The sequence below is a fragment of the Misgurnus anguillicaudatus genome, chromosome 25 (genome assembly GCF_027580225.2).
Source record: "Misgurnus anguillicaudatus chromosome 25, ASM2758022v2, whole genome shotgun sequence".
Classification (NCBI taxonomy): domain Eukaryota; kingdom Metazoa; phylum Chordata; class Actinopteri; order Cypriniformes; family Cobitidae; genus Misgurnus; species Misgurnus anguillicaudatus.
Window position 1 is genome coordinate 16,832,377 of NC_073361.2, and position 27,720 is coordinate 16,860,096.

Genomic DNA, 27,720 nt, shown 5'->3' on the forward strand with positions numbered 1-27,720 from the left:
TCCCGTGCCTGCAAGCTGGTCGGGAATCCGACGTTTGCTGCTTAATGTGTTTATTATACAATGCCGTCCCAGTGGCAACTTGAAGTGGCTGTCAGTTTAAAAGATTCATGAATGCGATTGGCTTCCGTAAATGGACATTGGCTTTTCGGTCCTGTCTGATGCTGCCACTTTAAGACCATTACATTCTCGGTAATTGTATAGCTTATGAGCGGTGAGGACGTCTCTCTCGTTCTCTCTCTCTGTACTGAGCAATCGAGCCATCTGGGACAGTGGCTGGAGACCAGGCCTGCGGCTCTGGGGAGGAGAGAATGTCGATCTCCCCTCCTCCTCTTTCTCTCTCTCTCTCTCTCTCTCTCTCTCTCTTTCTCTCAATCTCAGTCATAAGCTCACCCACCCACTATTCCCTTAACCGTTCTCCTCTTTTTGCATTTCCTTGGTACGACGTTCTCGTCTTTTGATATTCTAGCAAGTCTTCGACACACACTGCGTTTCTGTCCATTCCTCTGTATCGACATCATTCATTGCCTTGATTGGTTTCATTTCCTTTACTTCCTGCCACTGCCATTTTCACTAGCTGGCGTTTCGTCTTCGCTCTTATTATCGTCAGCTGAAGAGGCTGTAAACACTGAATCTCCTGCAAATCTGTCCCAGACACTCGCTGCTAATAAAGGCCCATCTGTTCTGCATAACCACAATCCCCATCGGCCTTAGGGATCTCTCCGCACTGTAATCAGTAATGTTGGGTAATAGCTGTGGGTTGCTCGCAACAACTCAACACACACTTGTGTGTTTTGGCATCATGAGCCACCTTACCCCCAGCCCGATATTTAACTTGCTTCACCTTTGAGCTGGAGTTGGGCTCCGTGCCATCAAATGAAGTTGGATATACACGGCACAGTTTAATGTATGATTATGATGCAATGCTTTTTTGCCCGAATCGCCAGCAAGACCATATAGACCGATCCTTCGAGGGTCAGGTCGGGACACTGTTCTTGACTGATAGGTTACTCATTACCCAAACCCTTCAAAGACCCCCGAACCTCACATATCTGGGGTGAACCAATGCAGAAGAAGCGCAGAAGAGGGTGTGTCACCAGCCATGATTCGTCAGAGCTTTTCAAGCCACAAGATTACAGGGATGGTACATTGAGATTTTCTGCAAGCTGCTCTTTGTCTGCTCCAAGAAATGATGGATTGAGGCTCCCTCCTCTGATGAGACGTCTGCTCTGCTGGGGTTTGTTTGGCAAGTTCGACTCTTTCTTCAGCAGGCACAAAGCTAAACCGGGGCAACCACCCCACAGCTGGAGATGCAGAATTTGGGATCAAAATTTAACTTCTATCTTCTACATTTTAAAACCACAAGAGATTGACTCTTTAAATTCAGATCTTTGGTTTGGTTATAGAGTACTCAGTCCTAGTACAGTGCTGTAGTTGCTACATTAAATAGCAGTAAAGATTTTTTTCCACCTTGTTTAATTGCAAGCAAACCTAAAGTTGTAGTCTTCATTTTGAAGATCCCAGACTGTCAGTCTCCTGTCAGGCAGGAGTCGTCTCTTTACTGTGATATTCAACCCATCAGCGGATGTGCTCTGCACACCAAGGGCTTTTCTGACAACTTCATCAGCCTGACAAAGTCAGCCGATTCTTTGACTTGTTACTTTGTGTGGGTGTATGTAGGGATTTTCCAAGCCCACTGAAAGGCAATTATGTTTTGTGGTGATGTAGAAGTTTATTGCACCACATAAACGTGGCTTTCTAAATGATGAAACTAATAGAGAAAATAGTTAATTGATTATAAACGTTATCAAGTATTTTTTCTGCGCTAACACCACATTAAATTCCCTATGCAAGAATGTCTGTATATTTCCCTTTATACATGATTTTACTGTACTGTAGTCCAATCTCATAACTTGCCATTCTCTGCTATCGATGTGCTCATCTCATAAGGTGCTCTCTAATAAGGAAACACAGGACATCGATGAATCATTTGCCAATCTCATCTGTTCCTACCCTGCCTACGTTTTTCTCACATTGGTGAGAAGTATGAAGCATCCTTTGTGAATTACCCCAGAATGGTTTATATTATCCACAAATATTGTGGATTCTAGATGTCCCTAATAGTCTGTTGGAGGGACATGATGGGGGATCAAGTCCCATCATGCCTACATGAGTCCCATTGGTAACCTTACATCACTGAGCTATGTGCTTTGGGTAAAATGTCTTTAGTCAAATAGTTGGATGCAAGCAATGCAGTAAATCAAACTGTTAGCCTGGTGGAGGTGCACTCATAATGGTTTAATACAACAGTTGTGTTTGGAGATGTCCTCGACTGGTTTTACCTTCACTTCCACAGGGTCCCGTTGGACCACAGACCATTTAAGGAAAGTCATTACATTTGGCAACCATATTTGTGATGCATATTGGCAGGTTTTCAGTCAAATCTTCTTGAATTAAGGAAGACCAACTGCTTGTTAGGGTCAGAAAAAAAACAACATGCAACATCTGCCCCATATCATCACAAATTGCTCTAAAATAACATTTTTAATAGGTTGACCCTGCTATTAAGCATGTGCAAAGGTTGGCAAGTTCACAATGCTGTCCAGAGCCCCTCCCCCTAAGAATCATTAATCTTTAGCGATTGGCTTTGTTACTGGAAGGTGGGACTTCCTTCAGTAGGGCAGCCATATTGAGCACTGCATTTTTCCCATTCATAGTAACGGCACAGTTGCTTCTTGTTAATGTCTACAGTCTTTGTCAACACTCATTGATGTCTCTCAATTACTAACTTGGTGGGCTGTTTCAGCCATGGGTGGGTGGTCTCATGAACACAGTGGCATTGTTATTAAGTTAATGTACTATATAAATACATGAAGTGACATCACACACACAAAATGTTTAATGAAACATCTACCTCACCTATCATCTAATGATAAGTTTACAGCAACAAGGAACTGCGGCTGACACCATCAGGGATGTGAATAAGTGTGTGTGGTTGCAATTATGTGCTTAAGAAAAATGACTCTTTCATTTAAATAAGCGACAAACAGCTTTGGCATTTGCTGTCACACCTGTTGTTCAACATCTCTGTTTGGTGGATCACACACAATGATTCATGGCCCAGTTTTGAGGTGCATTTCTGTACATCATATTGTTTTCTGGTTGTGTAATGTTCAACTAATAATAGTAATCTCATAGCTAGAAACGTCTTACTTGTTGTTTACTTGTACTGCATAGTGTGACCTTTCATTTTCATTTTATATTCACATTAATTTTTTGTATCTTCTCCAACATTATGTCATTATTACCATGCATTTGGTTGAGTGTCAAAACTGGTAACTTTGTTATCTGATTTAAAAGTCCTGATTGGAGGATGTACAAAAGGATGTCAGTTCATTTTGTAAGCGGACACCACAGCTGTCAGGCTGGCTCACAATGTAAAGCTGCCATACGAGGAAAAAACATCAGAGTTTTTGTTTAAGCTAAAAATAGAGCTTTTAAAAGAGACAAATGTGTTTCTCTAGAAATGTCGTTTGTCTATGTCTATTAATGGTGGCAGATTTATAATAACATTATAAATTCATGATTCATTGTACAGCTTTTATCTAAACACTCAAAGCATATTGTACCTCCTAGTATGAGTATTTGTTTTGACGGGACAATCCATTTTAACTTGTAAATGTCATATTTCAAAGTTGCAAAACTAGTTTAACAATTTTGGCTTTCCATTGTGTTGCATTCTTTAGCCTTTGTGGGAGCATGGTGCTAGCAACGACAAGGTCACTGATTCGATACCATCGAATGGACCTAAACTGTACTATGTATCTAAAATGTACAACAGATGTGCACTATTAGTCGATTTGAGTAAAAGCGTCGTCCAAATGCATGCAGGTAAATATTGCTGTAAGACCAATGTGCTCGGCGGCAGTTCCTTTTTATTTGGACAAGTAAAACTCCCTCCAAAACATGATCTTCTTTAGATGTTCGCTTCGTGTCAGTGATCAAGCATTGTATTTTTAGTTCTGTTGAATCACAAACAAACAAAACTCCCCATAACTCTACAGCTGTCCCAGATAGAGAGTCTCTTCTCTGTTGTGTTAATGTGAGCAGTGGGGTGTCATCCCTGTGGACTTTAAATGGTTTCTCTGGAGGAGAGAACAAGAAACTGTCAGCTCTCTATAGCTCTCTTTCTCTCTATAGCTCTCGCTCTCTCTGTATAGCTCTCTTTATCTCTATAGCTCTCGCTCTCTCTGTATAGCTCTCTTTCTCTCTATAGCTTTCTCGCTCTCTATAGTTCTCTCTCTATATATAATTCTCTATGGCCCTCGCTTGCTCTATAGCTGTCTATAGCTCTCTCTCTATAGCTCTCTCTATAGCTTTCTCGCTCGCTCTATAACCCTCGCTCGCTCTATAGCCCTTGCTCGCTCTATAGCCCGCTCTATAGCTCTCGCTCATTCTATAGCCCGCTCTATAGCTCTCGCTCATTCTATAGCCCGCTCTATAGCTCTCGCTGGCTCTATACCCCTCGCTCTATAGCTCTCTCTCGGTCTATAGCTCGCTCTATAGCCCGCTATATAGCTCTCGCTCGGTCTATAGCTCGCTCTATAGCTCTCGCTCGCTCTATAGTCCTCGCTCTCACTCACTCTATAGCCCTCGCCTGCTCTATAGCTCTCGTTCGGTCTATAGCCCGCTCTCGCTCTCTCTATAGCCCTCGCCCGCTCTATAGCTCTCGTTCGGTCTATAGCCCGCTCTATAGCTCTCGCTCGCTCTATTGCCCTCGCTCTATAGCTCTCTCTATAGCTTTCTCGCTCGCTCTATAGCCCTCGCTCGCTCTATAGCCCGCTCTATAGCTCTCGCTCTGTCTATAGCTTTCTCGCTCTCTCTATAGCTTTCTCGCTCTCTCTATAGCTTTCTTGCTCGCTCTATAGCTCTCTCTCGGTCTATAGCCTGCTCTATAGCCCTTGCTCGCTCTATAGCCCGCTATATAGCTCTCGCTCGGTCTATAGCCCGCTCTCGCTCGCTCTATGGCCCTCGCTCGGTCTATAGCCCACTCTCGCTCGCTCTATAGCCCTCGCTCGCTCTATAGCCCTCGCTCGCTCTATAGCCCTCGCTTGCTCTATAGCCCTCACTCGCTCTAAAGCTCTCTCTCCATAGCTCTCTCTATAGCTTTCTCGCTCTCTCTATAGCTTTCTCGCTCTCTCTATAGCTTTCTCGCACTCTCTATGGCTTTCTCGCTCTCTCTATAGCTTTCTCGCTCGCTCTATAGCCCTCGCTCGCTCTATAGCCCGCTCTATAGCTCTTGCCCGCTCTATAGCTCTCGCTGGCTCTATATCCCTCGATCGCTCTATAGCCCTCGATCACTCTATAGCCCTTGCTCGCTCTATAGCCCTTGCTCGCTCTATAGCCCTTGCTCGCTCTATAGCTGTCACTGTAGCTCGCTCTATAGCTCTCGCTCACTCTAAAGCTCTCTCTATAGCGTGCTCTACAACGCTCTCTCTCTCTCTCTCTTTCTCTCTATAGCTCTCGCTGTCTCTCTATAGCTCTCTCTCTCTCTCTCTCTCTCTCTCTATAGCTCTCTCTCTCTCTCTCTCTCTATAGCTCTCTCTCTCTCGCTCTCTAGCTCTCTATAGACAAAACATTAAAAACATAGTCTTTCCACAGATTTACAGTGGACAAAACTACATCTTTTTAAATGATGGACATATGGTTTTAATGGTGACATGGGGTTGGGGAATCAGAACCATCCACACCAGATTCCCCTAAAGACACTGAACACAACAGAATTAAACATTCATATTACTATGAATAGGGCACAATGCAACTCTGGCCTCCTAGTGGTGCGACTTCCCTAAAGGGTCTTTGATTCCATCACCTGATTGGTTGGCCGCTCTGTCATCCATCGTATGCAAACTATAGAGCTGCAAATGTGAGTAAATGATGGAGAAATGTGTCAGTGCTTCTCATTATCTCTCTCTGTCTCCTCCGTCATGTTTATTAGTGGAGCTCTGACATGGGCTCACGTCGAGCGTGGGGCGGCAGCAGTCTGTTCACAGTCTGCCTGGCCCTCTCTTTTTCTACTGCTGTAAATAATTAATGCTTCCATATCAGTGCCTCTCCAGGCCTGTCGTGGGCTATGCCGAATTCACTCTGCCAGCTGTGACCTGCTTTAAGCACAGGGGTTTCCAGAAGCTGGTCATGCTACATATTGAGCTGATTGTGTGACTGTAATTAACAAGAGTTAACTGGGTTGAAGCAGCTGATTGTGGCCTGCCTTTATGACTGATTCATTAATATTAAACAAGTCAAGCCTGTTTTGTGGTTTTGTTTGGTAGTAACACATGCTTTTTAATTACTCATCATTATTTTCTTTGACGATTGGCTCTTTTACTAGGAGGCGGGACTAGAGTGGCCATTTGAACATTGTGATCTCCCTCATTCAACTTGTTAATATTAAATAGCTTTGGTGTTATGTAAGAAAATATCCTGTTTGCTGAAGTATTCTGGGCACCAACTTGTTAGACAGCCTACTTTGCTTTACAGTACTTAAGCAAATTTGCACCTATGTAACTTTATGTTCGTGGCCACATATATCATATAGACAGACAGGCATACAGTCTGTTTAGTAACCAGTTGCTTGTTAAAACTTCTCAGAGATCTAGCAATGCTAGTTTAAGTTAGCATGTACAATGGCCTGCGATTTTGACAAAGTTGAGAAAAGTTCAGCCAAATGATGAACGACTTTCGGGAGCGACGAGAGTGAAGCAGTGAGCTCAAATCATTCTCTTTCATCACTTACTGCATTGGACAGTTACATGTTGGTTGCTTGGACAACCTGAATTAGGAATGCCTCCTAATGGCCTAATTGGCGTCAGGGACGACACACAGCAACATGCGCTCCTTTCGAAATTGCATACTGTGACAGTAGGACCTGAATTAGATTAAGTACATACTCATCAACTGTTTTATGTACTATATAGACTGAATATGGATAGTATTTATTAATTCAGACATACTACATCCGCCATGTTAATACATCAAGTGACATACGTCATCATAACAACAATTTAGTTGTTACCTGGAAGGGACAGCTGTTTAATAAATGTATTTGCATTTGAAAAGAGCCATGTTAGCCATATGTATGTATAAAGGCTAGATGGGTTACGGCGGAGTCTCTAACGTCATCACCTGGCGGCCATCTTACCACAGGCAGCTCGCTCACTCGTAACATTGAGTTTTAATAGTGCAGGTACTTTTAAATAACCATAACTTGCTCAATGTTCTACCAATTTTTAAACGGTTTGGTTTCATACAAACGTTATTAACGTTGCTATAATTCTGGATGCTTTAACATGCTTCATGATTTTTTTTTTTGTATAAGTATGCAGTGTCATAGGTACATCTTTGACGTTTTTAACAAACCAAACTGTTTGAAAATCGCTAGAAATTTAAGCAAGTTATGGTCATTTAAAAGTACCTGCACCATTAAAACTCAATGCTACGAGTGAGCGAGCTGCCTGTGGTAAGATGGCCACCAAATGCAGACGTTCCACTCAATTGGCCAGCAACGCGGGGGAGACATCTAGCCTTTCTACATATCTATGATGTTAGCGCTTTTGGATATTTTTGAATAAAACAACGCCTCTTCTTCTTCATTGGATAACTCCTCTCCCGAGGGTTTACTGGATAGTAAAGTGTCAATCGAATGAACATTTCAGGATCTTCCCAGTAATAGTAGATTATCCAGGTACTTTTCACCTACTGTTTTTTGAATACTATGAGTTCGGACATACTACTCAATTCGTCTAGTGCCTACTATATAGTATCGAAGTAGGCGATGTCGGGCGCAGCGATGGTCATGCAGCTTTGGCCTGGCATAGCAATGCCTTGGCAACCACCCCAAACACATTAGCATTAGAATGTAATGCGGATAACTATTCTGAATCACACAGCCGATATTATGCACAGCTATTTCATGTTACAGCACCCTCTGGCTTATGGATGTAGCGACATTTCACCGTAATTGATTGAGAAGCATAGCAAGCATTGGCATCATGGTGCAGTTTTGGCCATGGCAAGTGTAAACTTTGAAGTCTTCATTGTGTTTTTATGTGACATTTAAAAAGACTTTGGATGTCCATGAATGGGTCATTTATTTTGAGATTAAGATGAATATAAATAGTCTTTATGGGATGTGGTCACATTTATAAATAGCTCTCCTTATTAGGAACACCAAAGGGAAGAGGCGGAGCTTACACAGGAAATTAATATAGGCTAAGAAATGAGGTCAGAAAATGAAAGGGTCACAAATCGTGTAATTCTACTTTCTAATTTGGTCTTCATTTGCTATTTTACAACGATTTACCTCTTAAATTAATAATTTTGGATCCTTTTGAACCCTGATGAGTTATTCACAGACGTCTCTCACCAGGAGTTTTAAACCCAAGCCGGTCACAATTTCCCTAAACATTATACACATTTGCGGGGGTGTGTCTGAATATCAGACGCCTTTGACAATCCCCTCCCAAGCCTTAGGGACGCAAACCATCTCTGAGTCACTCTTGAACGTATGTGGGTGATGCGCGCAGCCTGCCGGACATCTGCTAACTGTAAACCTGTCAAAAGCAGCCTGGCACAAGTATAAAGACCACTGTGATTTATATCCAATTCACGTACATTATCAAAGAGAATTTCATCAACAATTTATTAAAAACTTGTAATTTACAGGGATTAAAGAAAGGGAAGAAAGTTTCCTTTTTAAGAACACCCACTCAGTAAAGATCTTATCAGTCGCCTCAAACCTGTGGTTTCAGTACAGTGTCCTTGTGTTGACGGCAGTCTTAAAACTCTGTTCGTATGGGTCTTAAACAATAGTGTGCGATAGGACCTCTTAATATAAACTCATTTGGGTATCTGCAAATATCTTACGTAGCAGTTATATCATGAAAAATATTTAGTTTCATATGCTGGAATGATTCAGGACAGTGGTTCTCGATGGATGAGGCGTGATACGGAATTAGGTCGATGTGCTATAGGCCCTTGGACCGAAGGGAAACAAGAATGCAGTGTTGAACATTAAATTGCAAGCAACCCTGTAATCATGCAAATGTAGTAAAAAAATGGCTTATTAAAGATAAAATGCTTCTCTTTGTACGTGTTGATGTTGAATACGCTGTACATTCACTTTTAATATTTTGAGGAAGCGTAAGTGATGACAAAACCCTTAATTTTGCTTACTGTTGGGCATGTGCGGTCCTGTATAATATTAACATATTGCAGTGTTGGACATTTTTGTTTACATAATACAGTAGACACATCTGCGCCACCAAGCAAACTTGAAAAACCACTAATATAGGAAGTGGATTTATTGAGGTCTCCCTTATACATCTATCAGCAAACTGCTTATTGGTTCTGTCTGTTATATTAGATATTTGGTATTCTTAATCTTTCGCACTTTGGTCCCTGCCATCTGTGTTAAATCCCCGTCAGCCGATCGGATTGTTTCACACAGCGGGGAAAGCTGATAGTATTTGAAAGCCGCCTGTTGTAACCCCTTTCGGCTTTTGTAATCATTACCCACCATGTCTAACTATCTAACCTTTCATTATAGTGGTTGTCCACGCTGGTGGTTTTAAAGAGAAACCCATTATTAACAATTAATTAAATTGTGTCATGCAATAGAGAGGGCAAACTATAAATAGTAGGGGGGTGCTTTGCTGTATTTGTAAGGAGAAATATGTGCATTTCATTAATGCATTTTGGATGTTTTGTTGCATTGTTGAGTTGTTTTTAAATGCAAGAACCTGTTTGTCTGCATGCCCTATAAAGCAATACATTCCAAGTGTACACTAAGTCTCACTACTAAACAAAACCCACATCCTGACAACCCGGGCAACAGTCAGGCAAGGGATGACCTTGCACAATTACATTCACAAATGCAGTGGTGTCCTCTGTCTAATAGGACACAGAAAATTGTCTAGGCTGTGTCACTGGATGGACAGAATGAGGCACGTGATTGACAGAAGCATACTTGATTAAGTACGTCTAGCGTACTTAAACATTTACAATGTCACAAAGAAACTTTGTCGCCGCCTTGTCTAGTAACTGGTGTCCATTGTCCATCTACCATAGAGCAGCGTTGGTCTCGTCCTCTGGAGGCATTGCTGTGATTGGCCTCGGCGTCATTAGGTTTAAGTAGGGCATTGCAATCCAGCAGGGATTCAATAGCAATTCACATTCATTCCAGCTCTGACTCCCCCAGCAGGTCTACAGCGAAGCTGCAGAGACTTACGTAATGCTGTATGTGTGTGTGTGTCAGCCTGGCTTGAACACGGACCAACGTGCTGGCCTGATGTCTCTCCTCCTACTCCTCAGACACTGCAAATGAAACCCCAGAGAAGAGACGGGTGGCGTTTTCATTAGCAACGAATTCTAACGCACAACAGGTCTTATCCATACTACAAAGTGCACGTTCGCTGTTGACCCGATGTTTTGATTTTGCACATCGAGAGTTTTCTCCTCTCACCTGTGTTTGGCTTTAAAAGCGAAAACCTTGTGAATGATGCGAAATTCTTTTGAATGAATAATTCCCTAAGTGGAATAGACCGTGGTTTCAGCTTTTAAAAATAGGTCCACCATTTTCAAATTGTGACAATTATCCCACATGTGCTATTTATATGTTTATATTGGAACGTCGAATGCAATTCGTTCCAAGGAATTTACTTCACAGGCTGTAAATGTCGGAAAATGTTTAATGTCGAGTTAACAGCTCTACTACGTTTATCCAAAAAAAGTTTAGAGTACAAACTGTGTGTAGAAACTTTGTATGTGAACATATTAGATGATTATTTGTTCAATAGATAAGTCAGTTTTGTTTTTAACTAACAGTCACAGAATTTCTCTTTCCGAGTTCTCATTACATTAAAGGAAAACACCACCGTTTTTCAATATTTTACTACGTTCTTACCTCAACTTAGATTAATTAATACATACCTATCTTTATTCAATGCATGCACTTAAAGGCAAAGTAGGCAGGTTTAAGTCTAAAAAAAAGTCTAAAACACTTTTTTACAAATTTGTTTAAACTGTCTTTATATACCAATGCATAAGTACAAGGTAAGTACTCTGAAAAAGAGAGTATAAAAATCAAGGGTCTTTAGACCTCTCATGACTGTTTTAAACACAGCTAATTATTTCCATTCACTCCACCCCCTCCCTTCTGAGTTTCTTCTAAAGCCACGCCCCAAAACACATGAACGCGCGACGCCGACCGGCTCTGCTGGGAGAAGCATTTACCTCAGACGAGCCGAGAGGAAGGAGCGCGGTGCATGTAGTAACATCATGTCAGAATCACATGTAATAATACAGCTAATTTTATCACTATGAATATAAACAAATAGGATGGCTTTTAGGACTCACTATTAAGCTAACATATCGATACTAGTAAAGTTTAAAATATATTTTGTTTGATTCGGTAACAAACGAGCTAGTTATATTTATAAGACAAAGCTAAAAACAGGTTGCATTGATACACGTTTTTTTCATTACCATCAGTTACACTGTGATGAAGGTGAATTTTCTGGAAGATTCATAACATATAAGGTGTTTTGCATGTAAGAGTTTCCGTGATGAAAGCATTGTTGACTCTGATGAGGACTACACTCCGGAGACAATACCGCTACCACATTGTCGACTCGGGGAAAAGCCACGCGATATTTACTCTTGTTTGATTTCTTCATTTATTCCTTTTTTTTGCCTTGTTTGCCTTTGCATATGCAGGTACTGTAAGTTCTGAATGCTCTTTCTCTGCAATACTTTTGCTCTTCCTAGAGTGCCTCATGCACGTTCAAATCAATCGGGTGTGCGCATGTGTGGGCAGATCCTGTAGCAACAGGGGTGGTGCCATGGTCGCGAGAGAGAGTGATAGTTGCGCAAGCCAATCATTTGTTTCGTCCTGAATGGAAATAATGAGCTGTGTTTAAAACAGATGTGTGAGTTCTACAGACACTTGAGTTTTATACTCTCTTTTTCAGAGTAATTACATTTTACTTATGTTATAAAGACAGTTTAAACAAATTTGTAAAAACTTTTTTAGATAATTCCTGCCTATCCTGCCTTTAATCTTTGTACAGCGCGTCTTGACTGTGTTAGCATTTAGCCTAGCCCCATTCATTTCTTAGGATTCAAACAGGGATGAATTTAGAAGCCACCAAACACTTCCATATTTTCCCTATTTAAAGATGAGTATTTACACAAGTATGGTGGCACAAAATAAATTCAAGAAGCGCTGTACAAAGATTAAAAGTGCACACATTGAAAAAAGATGGGTATGTATTAATTCATCTAAGTTGAGGTAAAACATAGTAAAATATTGAAATACCGTGGTGTTTTCCTTTAAGTGACCTATTTGCTATGTGTCCGTGCACATTTTTTCTACTAAATCCGAAGTATGGTCAAATTTTTTTATGCATCACCAGAAGAGTGCACGCGTACTTGTACGCATACCGCCATATTTTTGAAACCCTGCGTACATTGTATGTGTGGGTCGCGCATGTGCCTACAGGAGTATATATTATGTAGACCATTTTGTCACCATGTGCATGCAACAAACGTCTGTGTACACGTACAAGGCGGTGCGTCCTACTGTGCATGTACGTTCGCGTACACATAAAAAGCATACTATACTCCAGGCTTTGTCACATGGGTAATTTGCTACTTAGTAACGCTCCTTGCTATTATTAAAGCAACACTATGTAGTTTTTTACCTTTAAATAATGTCTCTAAAATTATTTCAGTGATAGAACAACTTTTAACTGGACAAATTGTATTGTTGCTGCAACCTGAGCAGCCTCCTAGCTGCTACAAGCACACTCTGAAAGTGGCGGTGGAGGGTAGGAAACACAGCCCAGCCCCTCCCTCTGCCTGCAGAAGAGTGTCTGATACCAGGCACTGTTGCGCTTTTCAACCACATGGTGGAGCTGTAAGTCATTTTTACATGGAAACTACATAGTGTTGCTTTAAAAAAACAGTTGTCTTTCAATAATTGATATTGATTTATTTTCCTCTGGTAATGGGGCACGGTTCCCATACTTCTCTCATCATATCAAGGACATTACGAGATGATGAAATGTACTACTTTTCTCTCTCAAGGGAATTCCAAGTTTTCAAGCCAAACTGGTTATTGTGTAGCTCACAAATCTTAATCGAAAGTAAGACTGTGTTTTGTGCTACATGTGGGAAAGATGAACAGGTGCACTTGTTGTGTCCACATTTGTTGGTGCTTGTTAAATAAAAACTTGCATGCTCATCAGTGTTTTTTTTTTTGTTGTTGTACAGTATACGACACACAGTTGTGGTGTGAGCCAGGGACATTGTTCTCTCTCTCTCTCTCTTTATCTCTCTCTCTCTCTACTTCTTTCGTCCTCGCTCTACATCTCACTTACTTTTGTATTACTTCCACTTTTCTTTCATTCTTCTGCACTGTCTTATTCTCACACTCTATCCCAGGGGGACCCTCATTGTCGCACAGTATAATTGAATCTCTTTTCCGTTCCATTTTCTCCCATTTTCATTTCACAGACCTCCTTACGCCTCCCAGCGCCAACCCACATCCTCAATATATGACCTCAGAAAGCAACCCCAAAGTCTTTTTGCTTTTAATTATCTCTAATTAGTAATTAAATATTCCAGCCAGTTTAAAGAGCCATTTAGGATGGTATTAATTGATGATAAGAGTGCATTTTTGGGATTTCTGAAGTGTTCAGAAAGCTGGCAACGCGAGGATTTTCTGGCAACCACGGTCAAACCATTGACTAACTCCCCAAAATTTATAGTGTTTTATAAAGATTTTTTAAGCGTAAGTACATCAATGACTAATTGATTTTAAAAGCATCTCTCCCTGAAGAGCTCTTTGGCTTGTTTGCAAATCACCAGGCATGTATTGCTGTGTGTTCGCTTGAATTTATTTGACCTTCAGAATGCCGAGCCGCGAGCGATTTTAACTGTTAAACAGAGCCGTATCTAATAGCCACACAATTTAAAACTAATCGTCGAAATGTCGAAGTAATGGATCGACACTTCCAAGTGAAATTCCACAATCTTTCTCAAAACTCAAGAGAAAAAGTTGGCTCCCAATGTTGTCATTTAACCTGGTCAGGAGGTAATTTAATATAATGACATTTCCGCCTCTTTAAACATGACGCATATGCTAAGAGTGTTCATTTATCAACTCCTACTACGGTTGATTTGCCCTTTGAGTATTTTCTAAACGTCTGTATTGAATTCTTTTCTCCGATAGGTGATATGTATTGAGGATGAGTGCTGTTGGGGAAAACTCGTCTGATCCTGCCAGGTCAGAGGCTCAGAAGCGTAAGGAATGCCCATCGGACCTTCTGGGCCCAAGGTAAACTAACCCTTTAGTATACTAGCATGTTCAATTTGGGTAAATGTTGTCCTTAGGTTGCCAATAAGAGGCTTTAGTGTAGTCTCATGCATTTTTTTTTTTTTTGCAATAAAGCGGTGTTTAGTTCTGTATACTGGAGGGTTTATTGTGACAGCCCTGTGAAATGTACAATTGCAGTAATCTCGAACAGACCCCTATTGGTGGAGCTCAGCCTAGATATTACGTGTTTCTATATAAAGCCCTTTTCCACTGAGTCAGGAAACATCAGTCTATATAATTCATTCATAGGCAAGATCAATGTATGCTCTCTTTGTTAATAAAACTTTCCATGCATGCATCAGAATAAACTGCTGAGGATGCGCAGAGGCAAATTGAAAATGCAACCTGCTAAAGGTTCATAGACTAAACTCGGAGAAATTTTCAAGGTTATACACAATGGAGGGAAAAGAGTGTTTTGATTCCGAAACCATACAGCGCTAACAAAAATCTTAGACAGCATATTTTTTTATTCAAAACATGCACAGTACTGATGCGTTATATTTTTGGCCTTTTGTTCAGACCATAATCACTGTCCATTCAAGCCTAACTTCATATTACATAGTTGGTGTGTTGGTTTTACTGTAGTCGCACATTGCATGTCTAAACTTCCTATAATTGTATCTCTCCGCAGTCCCAAACGCAGCACTGAGAAACGTAATCGAGAACATGAGAATAAATACATTGAGGAGCTGGCGGAGCTGATCTTCGCAAACTTCAACGACATCGACAACTTCAACGTCAAGCCTGACAAATGTGCAATCCTGAAGGAAACTGTGAAACAAATTCGACAGATTAAAGAGCAAGGTAAGGAAATTGGTTGGATGCTAAACTGAGATTTCATAATTACGTGTATAACTAGTTTATTATTTACAACTAGTATTCAGACAAATCTACAAAAACATCACATATGACTAATGTTTCCTGACAATTGAGTGTTATCATTAGCATTATAATTGTGCATATATTCTATTAAAGAGTTATCATTATTATCAGGCCGTTTAAAGGATTAGTCAATTTTCTTAAAAAATCCAGATAATTTACTCACCACCATGTCATCCAAAATGTTGATGTCTTTCTTTGTTTAGTCGAGAAGAAATTATGTTTTTTTAAAGGGAAAACATTCCAGGTTTTTTCTCATTTTAATGGACACCAACACGTAACAGTTTTAATGTAGTTTAAAATTGCAGTTTCAATGGAGTTTCAGAGGACTCTAAATGATCTCAAATGAGGCATAAGGGTCTTATCTAAGGAAACGATTGTCATTTTTGACAAGAAAAATAAAAAATATGCACTTTTAAACCACAACTTACCGTCTATCTCCGGTTATGTGATGCGGCAGCGCAACCTCACGCAAGAGGTCACGGATGACGTATGCAAAACTACGCCTCAGTGTTTACAAGTGTGGAGAAACCACCATTCAGAAGTTGTTGTATGTCGAATGATACTAATAAATGTCTTTGTGTCAGTTTATTGTTTAAAATGGTCCGCAAATGTGCGTTTCATATATGTAACACGTGACATTTCCACGTAATTACACAATAACGTGAGGTCGCGTTGGCGCGTCACAGGACAGGAGATAGACGAGAAGTTGTGGTTTAAAAGTGCATATTTTTTATTTTTCTTGTCAAAAATGACAATCGTTTCCTTAGATAAGACCCTTATGCTTCGTTTGGGATTGTTTAGAGTCCTTTGAAACTGTAATTTTAAACTGCATTAAAACTGTTACGTGTTGGTGTCCATTAAAATTAGAAAAATCCTGGAATGTTTTTCTCAAAAAACATAATTTCTTCTCGACTGAACAAAGAAAGGCATCAACATTTTGGATGACATGATGGTGAGTAAATTATCTGGATTTTCTTTTTTTAAGAAAATGGACTAATCCTTTAATTGTGATACTGAGATCACTGCCCATTGATAAACTAATAAGTATGCATTACTACACTAAAGTTAGTCACACTCCACTTTTAAACTGTAATGCATGACTTTGACTTTGAGACGATAAGCACTTTTTATGGCTTCTCTCACGAAGTTTTAGCATATTTAGAGTTTCTGAAATTATTAGGAGACAGACATTTAATGGCATTTAAAGGTGATTGTAAATGTGTTAGGGCTGCTGTAAGTCTTGTTTTGACTTTGCCGTCAATCACATTGAAAGATTAGAAGGAAGAATTTCTTAAAGGAAAACACCACAGTTTTTCAATATTTTACTACGTTCTTATCTCAACTTCGACGAATTAATACATACCTATCTTTCTTCAAAAGTGGTGCACTTTTTAATCTTTTTGTACAGCGCCTTGTGAATGTGTTAGCATTTAGCCTAATCCCATTCATTCCTTAGGATCCAAACAAGGATGAATTTAGAAGCCACCAAACACTTCCATGTTTTCCCTATTTAAAAACTGTTACATGAGTAAGTATGGTGGCACAAAATAAAACTTTTGTTTGGAGCCATAGGAATGAATGGGGCTAGGCTAAATGCTAACACATTCAAGAAGCGCTGTACAAAGATTGAAAGTGCATGCATTGAAAAAAGAGGTATGTATTTATTCATCTAAGTTGAGGTAAGAGCATAATAAAATATTAGAAAACGGTGTTCCTTTAAAATTGTAGGTGTGTGTCCATTGACTCTGACTGGCCTGTGATGAAGATTGTTTGTGATGTACTGACTTCTGAGTTATGTAATGCTGCTGAGCAATGTGACGCTAAGCTAGTGCACGCTTCTCTAACCGCGTTTACAGCCGTAGAAAGCAAATGGACTTGTTTGACTTGTAAACAAGGCCTCAAGTGTAAAATAAGGCAGTCGGTTTTCCTATTAATGGCAACGTTTTTCAGACTCACAAGAAGCACTTAAAAATAGCAACTCTTCTATTGTAGGTAAAATGCAGGGTTTATAATTTTGTATTAAGGCCTGTAGCAACAAATGGCTCTTTAAAGAAATTTTCCTCAGTTGCTGTGGTTTAATATGAATGATTTAAATAGACACTTCCATTCAAAAGCAGACTTAAGTGCATGCGGGGTAAAATATCCTTGATATGACTGGAACGAGTTCAAGCTGCACGGCTTTCACAAAGGGAATTCCTTCACTGCTTATTTAACACACCAGTCGAAGTTTAGTGAGTATTATGCTCACACAATTTATTTTAACAGCATAATTAACCCCTGTTCATTGCCAAGCTTCTTTTACTGCAGGCACTCAATTGAAGTAACATTTTTAAATGAGATTTTTATATTTGAGTGAAAATGTGAGTGGTGCTTATTTGCAATGATCTGGGTGGTTGCCAAGGCATTGCTAATTGGTTGTTAAAATGGTTTGAAGTGAATTGCAGTGTAGTTTTTGGGGTGTTCTGGACCGTTTTCGGGCCTCTTGTAGTGTTTTGGTGGTTGCTTACTAGCCTGTGTAAAAAAAAAAACACACACAATATTTTAGTCTATAGAGTGATGCTTGTCAGTAATGTCCATCATTATGTTTAGTTTTAATTAATTTCACTGCATGCCTTAAAGGACAAAAGGGTAAAATAAGGTTAAAAAAGAGTCATCAAAATATGAAACAGCATCAACAATGCAGAGTCTCAATGGTTCCTGTGTGTCTCGTGAGTAGTTGTCACATGTATGTTTCAACACATTTTTTAAACTTGCTGTGCTGATCTGTATCCATTGGAGTCATATGGGTTAGTTAGTGATGGATGGATGTGCTTTTTGAAGCGTCATCATGAATATTAAATAACATGATGGCTTTTTTATATATAATGGTTTGAGTTCACCTGAAGAAAGTTTATACCATAAAAATGCACGGCTGTAGGCAGAGCTGAATTGCATTTCTTAAAATAAATATTTTGGATTCAAACTGATTCTTGCTCAATTACACCACATTTGGTTGCTAACTTATGAATGATTTCTCAAAAATGTCATTCTTATACACCCAATAGATGACTTAATGTGCAATCCTTACATGCAATCCACGTAGAGTCATAACCTACTATCCACAACCAGACTGATTGGTTAAGAACAGAGTTGTGGGCGGGGCTTTGATTTTTGACTGCTAGGGCAGATCCAAAAAGATTTAGAGAGTGATTCACAGCCTAGATGACGTGATGCGCGATCCTTGCATGCAATCCATGTAGAGTTATAACCTACTATCCACGACCAGACTGATTGGTTGAGAGTAGAGTTGTGGGCGGGGCTTTGTTTTTTGATATAAGGGCAGATCATTATGGTACATTCACATGGGGTGTAAGTGTTAACGCTTGACAGAGGGTGGGTTTGAAGCCTGGCCAACAGCCAATCACAGTGGCCGCAAAACACGTTCTCCGGTCTTGCATAAACGTAATTTTCTGGCTCTGCATTAGGCGATCTGATTGGCTGACGCACGCATTGGCCCTTGAAATTTTGAGAAATTTTTAACTTCGGCCGAAACCACAATTCAGTTCGGCAATGCATGACGTCACCCATTCAAAGTAAATGAGACACGCTTGCGCCCCATGTGAATGTACCATAAAAGCTTCAAACATTGATTCACATCCTTCCAAAATCCAAGATCAAATTGTTTTGCTTAGTTTCCTTCTGTTTGATAGGAATTAGTTTAAAGACAGGAAACCATTTTGTAGGCGAGTTTGAAATGAATGAGAATGAATGATCACCATTCCTTTAGTGAAGTGGTGCTGGTTTACCAGCTCCTGCTGGGTACCGCAAAGACCTGCTGACACACAACATGCTTGCGAACACCCATCATCAGTGCACACATACATATCTGTGACTTTCTCCCTTACACACCCACACAAACACACACACTCACACACAAACGTACTGTTTGGAGCATCCCAGAATGGTCTGAGGAAAGCCTGATGGATGGGCTCTTCTCCTTGCCATATGGCTACTCATCATGCTGGCGCAGTGTGCCTCCCTATCGTGCGCCCCATAAGCCCCAATGATCATGAGCATTGCTGCACTTAATGGATGAGTACAGACAGGAAGTGAGATTGGCCTGGAGAATTGTGGGATTGAGGGTGTTCCAGTGGGGACAGGAAACATTTGGCTAATCTTTATCACACTGCAAAGCAAACATGGAGAGTAGGAGAAAACAAAGACACACAAACAAGGCTAACATAATTCAGTTTATTGAGGCCATTTCAGAAAATACTTTTACACAGTAATTTATTTTTGTTTCTGGTTTAGCATATATAACAGCATTATTGTAAAGTAATTACGTTAATCTTCCAAAGCCTGTCAAAAACATATTCATATTACATTTCACCCCAAAATGAAAAGGAAAAATTATTCCATATTTATTATATATGTCTAATATTTTTATAATAAAGTCCAAAAACATAAACATCATAAATAGCCAATTAGGTGTGTTTTTGTTGGTCAGAAATGTAGTTACAAAAAAAGAAATGCTTCATTTTTAGATAAGCTAACACTTTATTTAGCATTTTCATGACAATTAGTCATTCTCCCACCACCCATTATCATAAAAAAATATAATATATCCGTTAAATAGAAAAGATTTCAAAAGTTTTTAACATTCTAATATTAAATCTGCACAACGTCTGCCTGTTCTCTCTCAACTGCTTTGTTTTGCAGCCTTCCGAATACGTGTTGTTTACAGATCGTGTCACTTTGTTGGCCAAAATGATGTTCCCCATCCTTTATATAATGGTTTGTTTAGCGAGCGAGTGTGTGTGTGTCTAGTGACGGTTTCATTCATGTCCGGGCTGCTGGCTGCGTGGCTGCTGTGTGATGCTTCACATGCACCCATTTAGCCTGACAGCTTCAGCCTTGTGTGTTGCTGAGGTCCCGTCGTGCAGTATGTCTCTACAATCATGCAGTGGCCTGAAATAGTGAGAAAGAGATTGGTTTATAGATAATATGAACGGTTTATATTTAATTTTATAAATGACTGAGCAGAGAGTGAAGTCCACCCTTTAAAAATAACACTTATATGCAAAACCACATGAAAGAAACACTTTGGCACTGCAGGATCTAATGAAGGGTTTTAGGTTCCTGTCATGAGAATGTTAATGACTCAAGCTGAGTTTTAGCCCAAATTTAATAAACCACTTAATTTTTTTGTTCACCTAATGTTAATGCAATAGCATAATTATTCTGAATGGTAATGTTTAAACTCTCTTACTCATTTCCTCTTACCCTTTTTCTGCATGTCTCTCTCACTCTCTGCAGAAAAAGCTGCTGCAGCCAATGAGGATGAAGTGCAGAAGGCTGATGTGTCATCGACAGGCCAAAGTGTTATTGACAAAGATGCCCTTGGACCAATGATGCTGGAGGTGGGTCTGTTGGGCTGTGTTGTTTACTGGGTTACACTGACTCTACAGGACATGCAGAAGAAGCGAGTTTGCCACATGTTTGAGGAACAGAAGAGTTGATAAGATTGCATTTTTGAAAAAAAGACCAAAATATTGTCTCGCAGTCAGCAGCTAACGTTTCTTGAAAATTTGGGAGTAGTCACTGGTCACTTTCAGCTTGACATTTCCTTCTCTTATTTTCGCCCTGTCTGGTTTCTGATTAAATACTCAAGACGTATGAGAACCTGTAAGATTAGAGAAGATCTGCAAAAATTTCTGAATGGCAAATGTGAATTTGATGTTTCCAAACTTTGCAGAAAGATAAAAATTCAGTTCTGTAACCAGTCTAGCATTACATTTGAAAATAGTGGTGAATTGATATTTTTCAATCATTAATTTTTAAACATAAGCTCATTAAAGAAAAACAGCACCATTTTTTATTTTTTTACTATGTTCTTGCCTCTACTTATAGAAATTAATACATACCTATCTTTTATCAATGCGTGCACTTAATCTTTGTACAGCGTGGAATGAATGTGTTAGCATTTAGCCTAGCCCCATTCATTCCTTAGGATCCAAACAGGGAAGAATTTAGAAGCCACCAAACACCTCCATGTTTAACCTTTTTAAAAACTGTTACTTAGTAGTTACACAAGTAAGTATGGTGGCACAAAATAAAATGTGGCGGAAGATCACTTGTGGCGCTTTTTCATTGCATAGTACCCCACGGTTTGGTTTAGTTTGGGTCGGGTCAGCTTACTTTTGGGAGCTTTTCCATTGGGTGCAGGATGTATATACTTTTTTTTGTACCACCTCAGTTGTGGTTCCAAGCGACCCGAGCTGATACCAGAAGTGACAGAAAACACTGTCGATCACTGATTGGTCTGAGAGAATCGTCATCAGCGTCATCGCTAAAAGATTAGCTTTAGCTTACTGTTAGCTTGCGCTGTCTTGAGGAAACATGTTGTCATCTGTGCTCTGCTATAAGTTTGCAAACTCCCTTTCAGCGATAAAAAACATCCACAGGTTGAGAATCAGTGAAACCAGAACAGTTTTTTTTCCATACTTGCAGTTTGTGGCGGCACATTCGCGACATGCACGTCCGCATTATATATGCTTAAATGCAACTTCATTGAGGCTCAGCGGAGCGCCGTCGACTGACGCCAAGGGTGTTTGAACAGAACCGTCATGTGAGACAGAGGTAGTTATAAACGCGATGTGCAAACATCTGTTTGTGGTGGCCAATTTTAATTTTGTGGTGGACTGAGAAATAAATAAATGTATGGGAATGTACAACAACGCTCTCACTTGTATGATGTCACAGCAGTATGCACACAAATATAACGAAACGCGTATAATCCCTCCCGCTGCGAAGTGTTACTAAACTGTATGGAAAAGCTACCGAGCCAAAGTGAGGTGAGCTGACCCAAACTAAACTAAACCAAACCGTGGTGTACTATGCCAGTGGTTTTCAAACAGGTTTTTTGTCACAGATTTTCTTTGGGGGGGGCCGCGAAGGAATGCACCGTACACAAGGGGGGGCCGCACGCTGAAAAAGTTTGGGAACCACTGTACTATGCAATGGAAAAGCGCCATTAGCTTGCAGCACTTCGGCCTTGTGCGCAGTAATATTGACGGAAGATTAAGCGAGAGGGGGAGTAGTCAGGAGTGATGATGTTACTGCGTGCCGAGGTCTTAGTGCTCTTCAGTTAGGTGAACTGGAGATTCCAATATTGTCTCTTCCCTAAACTGTGTATGATTTAGAGTGTGTGGATCAACTTGTGTATGGATTAATTGGTTTCTCGCCATAAATATAGTCATAGATTCTGGAATAATGGAAAAAAGAAAGAAAGCAGTCATATGAATATTATTAAATTAATTAGAACAAGTGTCATTTAAGTAGCTCTCAATTAACTTTTTTTTTAGTTTATTATTTAGTAAATTAAGCCATCAGCAGTGAAGAAGAGAAAATTGAATAGGCAGCATTGAGCAGATTTCTAATTCATTAATATTAGTAACATGAGTCATAACAGATAGAGGCAAGTGTGTTAGGGTAAATTTACATTTAATTTACAAGGCCTAATGCTCTCACATCCAATGTTTTGACACCTAATCTTTTTTTTATCCTCCCTGTTGAATTATTCTCATGAGAAATAACCAATTATCTATCTAAAGCACCTGTCAATCAAACACTTTTTTACTATTTTAACTCTTTAAAAAAGATTTTGTTCCTTTTTGAGTTTTCTAACTAATGACTTTGTACCAAAGTATTGGTACTACATTTAAAGGACAAGTTCGGTATTTTACACTTAAAGCCCTGTTTTCAGATTGTTTATGATGAAATAGAATGGTTTTGACTGAAATTTCGACATATGCGGCTACCCTGAGAATTTACAGGTGTTTTTTGTTTCACCTCCCACCTCTACAATGGCTGTATAGGTGCACAGGAACAATCCTTCCTAAAATGCATTAAACTTTCGTTTACAAAGACGTGAAACTCACCGAGAGGTCAGGGGTGTTCACTGATATGCTCACACAAAAATGGCTGCAAAAGACGCATTCCAACAGGTTTTATCGTAGTTTTTGCTAACTCCATTGATTTGTATTAGATGTGCTGTGAGGTATGGTATTACTCAGCGCCGGGAACTTTGTTTGTATTTTTGCAATTGGCAAAGGTGGATTATCGCCACCATCTGGGCTGGAGTGTTTATTATTCAAGCTCTCAACGGAAGAATATGCGGGTGTGAGGCGTTTGGAAAAATAGGTCCACAAAGTTTATAACCAATGCTAAAACGCATGTTGGAAAGCATCTTTTGCAGCGATTTTTGTGTGAGCAAATCAGTGAACACCCCTGACCACTCGGTGAGTTTCACATCTTTGTAAACGATGCATTTTAGGAAGGATTGTTCCAGTGCACCATTAAACCCATTGTAGAGGTGGGAGGTGAAACAACAAACACCTGAAAATTCTCGGGGCAGCCGCATATGTCCAAATTTCAGTCAAAACTGTTCTAATTCATCATAAACAGTCTGAAAACAGGGCTTTAAGTGTAAAATACCGAACTTGTCCTTTAATGTCTTCAGTATTGAACATTTGCTTACATTTAGGGCTACACGGTTATGACAAAAAACATTATTGTTGATTTTTCGCATCGGTATTGTGATTGCAATTATTCTTTCCGATTAATATTTACATTAAAGGTTTGAAATATTTTGTAACTTTTTGTGAAGCAGCTGCATGGTACATTCTAAACATCCAAAACGAAATAATATAATTTAAATCACAAATAGTTATGTTGTTAGTAAAAAATCCAAAACTAATGGCTAATGGACACGTCAACGTATCAATTTTAAAATCTCTGATTTACCCATGTATTTGTTGCCCAAACATACTGCCGAAATGCACAGAAATGAGCACAAATGGACAGCTGTAATTGAGGCTTTTGGCATTATGTAATTGTGATCCTGATTAGTTTTTCGATTAATTGTGCAGCCCTACTTGTACATCTAACTGGAACGCTTTATTACAAAAAAGCTCACATTTTACTTCTGTGCTAAATAGACACCGAACTTTAGGTAAACATGGTTAAAGTCGCAGTATCATGTGACTTCGGCGCAGCTCTACAGTGCAAACGCAGAGCCTGCTGTTGGCCAAGCAGGCAGGATGCCCAGCTTTGCACGAATCCGCCCATCCAGTCCCCTCGTCTTCCTCACACCCACTTCTCTCTCAGTCTCTCCTCTTTGGGGTATTTATAGCCTCTGAGGTCTGCCGTCACCGAATCAACACGAAGCGGATGCCAAATATAGCCACTTTGCTTGTGCGCTTGATCTCCCATCTGTTTGAAACGACCGAAGGAATGGACGGTTCGCACCCATACGCTATAATGCACCTAATTAAAAACCACTTATGACTAAGCGCCAAGGAAGGAAAACTCACCCGACTGCCCTTTTTTTTTACAGTCGAATACAGTCGATCACAGTGTGTAAAGCTTTCTGCGGTCCTGCATAACACCTCTGAAAAACTTCATTGTTTGAAGGTGGAGGCTTAAGTGTGAGCAACCCATAGGATCTGCTAAAGCAGCCTTGTGTTCTCAGAAGCCCTATGTAGGGATTTGTGGTATGTGCGCTTGCCAAACTAGCAGTGCCATTGGGTGTGCGTCTATAACTGTGCGCTTGCCTTTATCAACTCTGCAATTTTCAGTGTCCGCACCTCGGTTCTTGACTGTGCTGAGTTTGGAGACAGACCCAGCCTTTCCTTTGTATAGGAAGTTATGCAACCTCCCACGCTGGGATAGTTGCAGCAGAGCGCAGTAAAGCCAGGCCCACCCAGCTCCAATGCTTGTCGCAATACACATACATCAGCACATTTAGAGAGTTGCATAAGTTTGGCTAAATAAAGGTGGATTTGGCATTTCTTTGTTTACTTTGTGATGTTTACTGAATATGCCCACCAGATGGCCACATCTGGGGCAAGGCACAAAGATGGACACTATTGCTCGCAATTATCTACTACTAGTGCATTTTAACTTAGCTGTGATTTTGTGACTGAGCTGAATTCTCTCTGTTAGGAAGAAGCGCTTTGTTTGTTTTGACGATATGAAAATTAAGAGCTTCGCCAAAGATTAAAGACTGATTTGAGAGCCGCTGCTTCACATTCTAAAGCAAACAGCAGCTTTTACAGAGATTGCTGGAGGCCCTCAGAGGCCCAAATGCATTCGCGGGCCTAATTGACACCATCTTGATAGGTAATGCTTGACTCAAGGCTGTGTTCTTTTTAATTAAGACTTGTCAATATCGTCCCTGTCACACGTCATCAAGCTTTGAGATTTTTTGCTAAAGAGATCTTTTTAACAACATCACATAACGTCACATCTAGAATTAACACTCACGTGGCATCAAATGGGCTTTGGTTAACAAGTAAAACTAATCTCAGTTTTGCCGGTGACTTCATAAGAAACTACAATACAATTATCTGAGTCAAAGTGCTGGAATGATCTGATGCATGTGATTTAATTAACATGCACAGTACAAATGAAACCATCTAGTGTACTAATGGAAACATCTGTTGCAACTCGCAGTTTTTACCTCTGGCATCACGTAATTGGAATATTTCGCACATTAAAGGATTAGTCCATTTTGTAAAAAAAATAGAGATATTTACTCACCACCATGTTATCCAAAATGTTGATGTCTTTCTTTGTTCAGTCACGAAGAAATTATGTTTTTTGAGGAAAACATTCCAAGATTTTTCTCATTTTAATGGACTTTAATGGACCCCAACACTGCATTTTAACTTAGTTTAAAGTTGCAGTTTCAAAGGACTCTAAATGATCCCAAACGAGACATAAGAGTCTTATCTAGCTAAACGATTGTCATTTTTGGGAAGAAAAATAACAAATATGCACTTTTAAACCAGTTTCTCTTCTTGGCAAAAATAAAAATTGTTCACTAGATAAGACCCTTATGCCTCGTTTGGGATCGTTTAGTCCTTGGAAACTCCAATTTTAAACTGCATTAAAAAAAAAATACTAGAATGTTTTTCTCAAAAAACATAATCTCTTCTCGACTGATTAAAGAAAGACATCAGCATTTTGGATGACATGGTGGTGAGTTAATTATCTAGATTGCTTTTAAAGAAAAATTGACTTATCCTTTAAAAAGCTACCAATATAAAAATATGAGAAGCAAAATCACGATACAGAAAAAAAAACGTTAAAAGTGCAATGTGTAACTTTTAGAAGGATCTCTTGACAGAAATGCAATATAATATACATAACTATATTATCAGTGGTGTATAAAGGCCTTACATAATGAACTGTATTGTTTTTATAACCTTAGTATGAGCCGTTTTTATCTACATACACCGCGGGTATGTACATGGAAGTCGCTGTCATGTTTTTACAGTAGCCCTAAACTGGCAAACTGTCTACAGAGTGCATTTTGTCCTTACGTTTGTCCTATGGCAGCTACCGTAGCTTCTCATTGCGTTTCGAAATTGAGGTTGGTTGCAATTCGCAATCTCACCACTAGTTGCCATTAAAAACATTTTACACCTTTAAATAAATATGTCATCGTATAGACAAAATGTATTTAATAATACAACGACAACAACTGATGAAAAGTGAATAAAGCTTTATTATAGTTCCTATAGCTCAGTAATTAGTGCATTGCGTTAGCAACACAAAGGTTATGGGCTGATTTCCAGGGAACACTCATAGAGCACATTTACAACTCATATTAACATGCATTTTGGTCGATCGAATCATCATTCTTGTTCACAACTGGTGTTTTAATTTGTCTCTTTTGTCCACCTTTAACTGCTTCTGTCCTGAGTACCGCTGCTTGTGTTGTTAGTTAACATGCTGCACAGAGTTTTGTACATGTACAGCGGGGAAAAAAGTATTTGCATTTTTTTCAGCAAGGGGATTTCTAAATGAGCTATTGACACAAAATTTCCACCAGATGTAGCCATCAAGCCAAATATTGAATTCATACAAAGATATTAGAACATTTAAGTATACAAGTTGAGTCATAATAAATAAACAATAAGTAAACGGGGACATACTGATAAAATGTATTGACTGAATGCAGTGTAAGCCCCTTTTTACAAAAATGTTCATTAATTTCATTATTGTTTTCAATTCACTTGACATCTGCAGGTGCGTTTTAGGTATTTTGGCTTGTATGGTACAGTTTATATGATGAGGTTGCATTATTTGTAAAGCTTGAATGTTTCAGTCACCATTTATTGTAATTGCATGGAAAAGAGCGACCAATACATTCTTCTTTTGTTCTCCACAGAAAAACACAAATTTTCTAACAACAAATGGGTCAGTAAATGATGACAGTGTTTAAATTAAAGGGTGATCTGTTCCTATAAATGGCTCCAGATCTTGCCACAAATAAACATGTTTGCGTCGTGAACTCGGAGTAACTAAATAAATGCAACCTTTACTTTGAGCATGCACTCACACTTTGAAAGAGATGT

General features: G+C 39.5%; 1 protein-coding gene across 5 annotated transcripts in view; it reads left to right on the plus strand.

Annotated features, from left to right (window-relative positions):
- The window catches only part of ncoa2 (nuclear receptor coactivator 2), a 96,715-nt gene that overhangs the window by 26,165 nt on the left and 42,830 nt on the right, over positions 1-27,720 (plus strand). For all 5 annotated transcript variants that reach the window (XM_073863755.1, XM_073863756.1, XM_073863757.1 and 2 more), the window contains exons 3-5: positions 14,291-14,395; positions 15,066-15,238; positions 20,612-20,715. In XM_073863755.1, coding sequence (XP_073719856.1) covers positions 14,307-14,395; positions 15,066-15,238; positions 20,612-20,715 — 366 coding nt within the window. In that variant the 5' untranslated portion in view covers positions 14,291-14,306. The remainder of the gene's footprint in view (positions 1-14,290; positions 14,396-15,065; positions 15,239-20,611; positions 20,716-27,720) is intronic.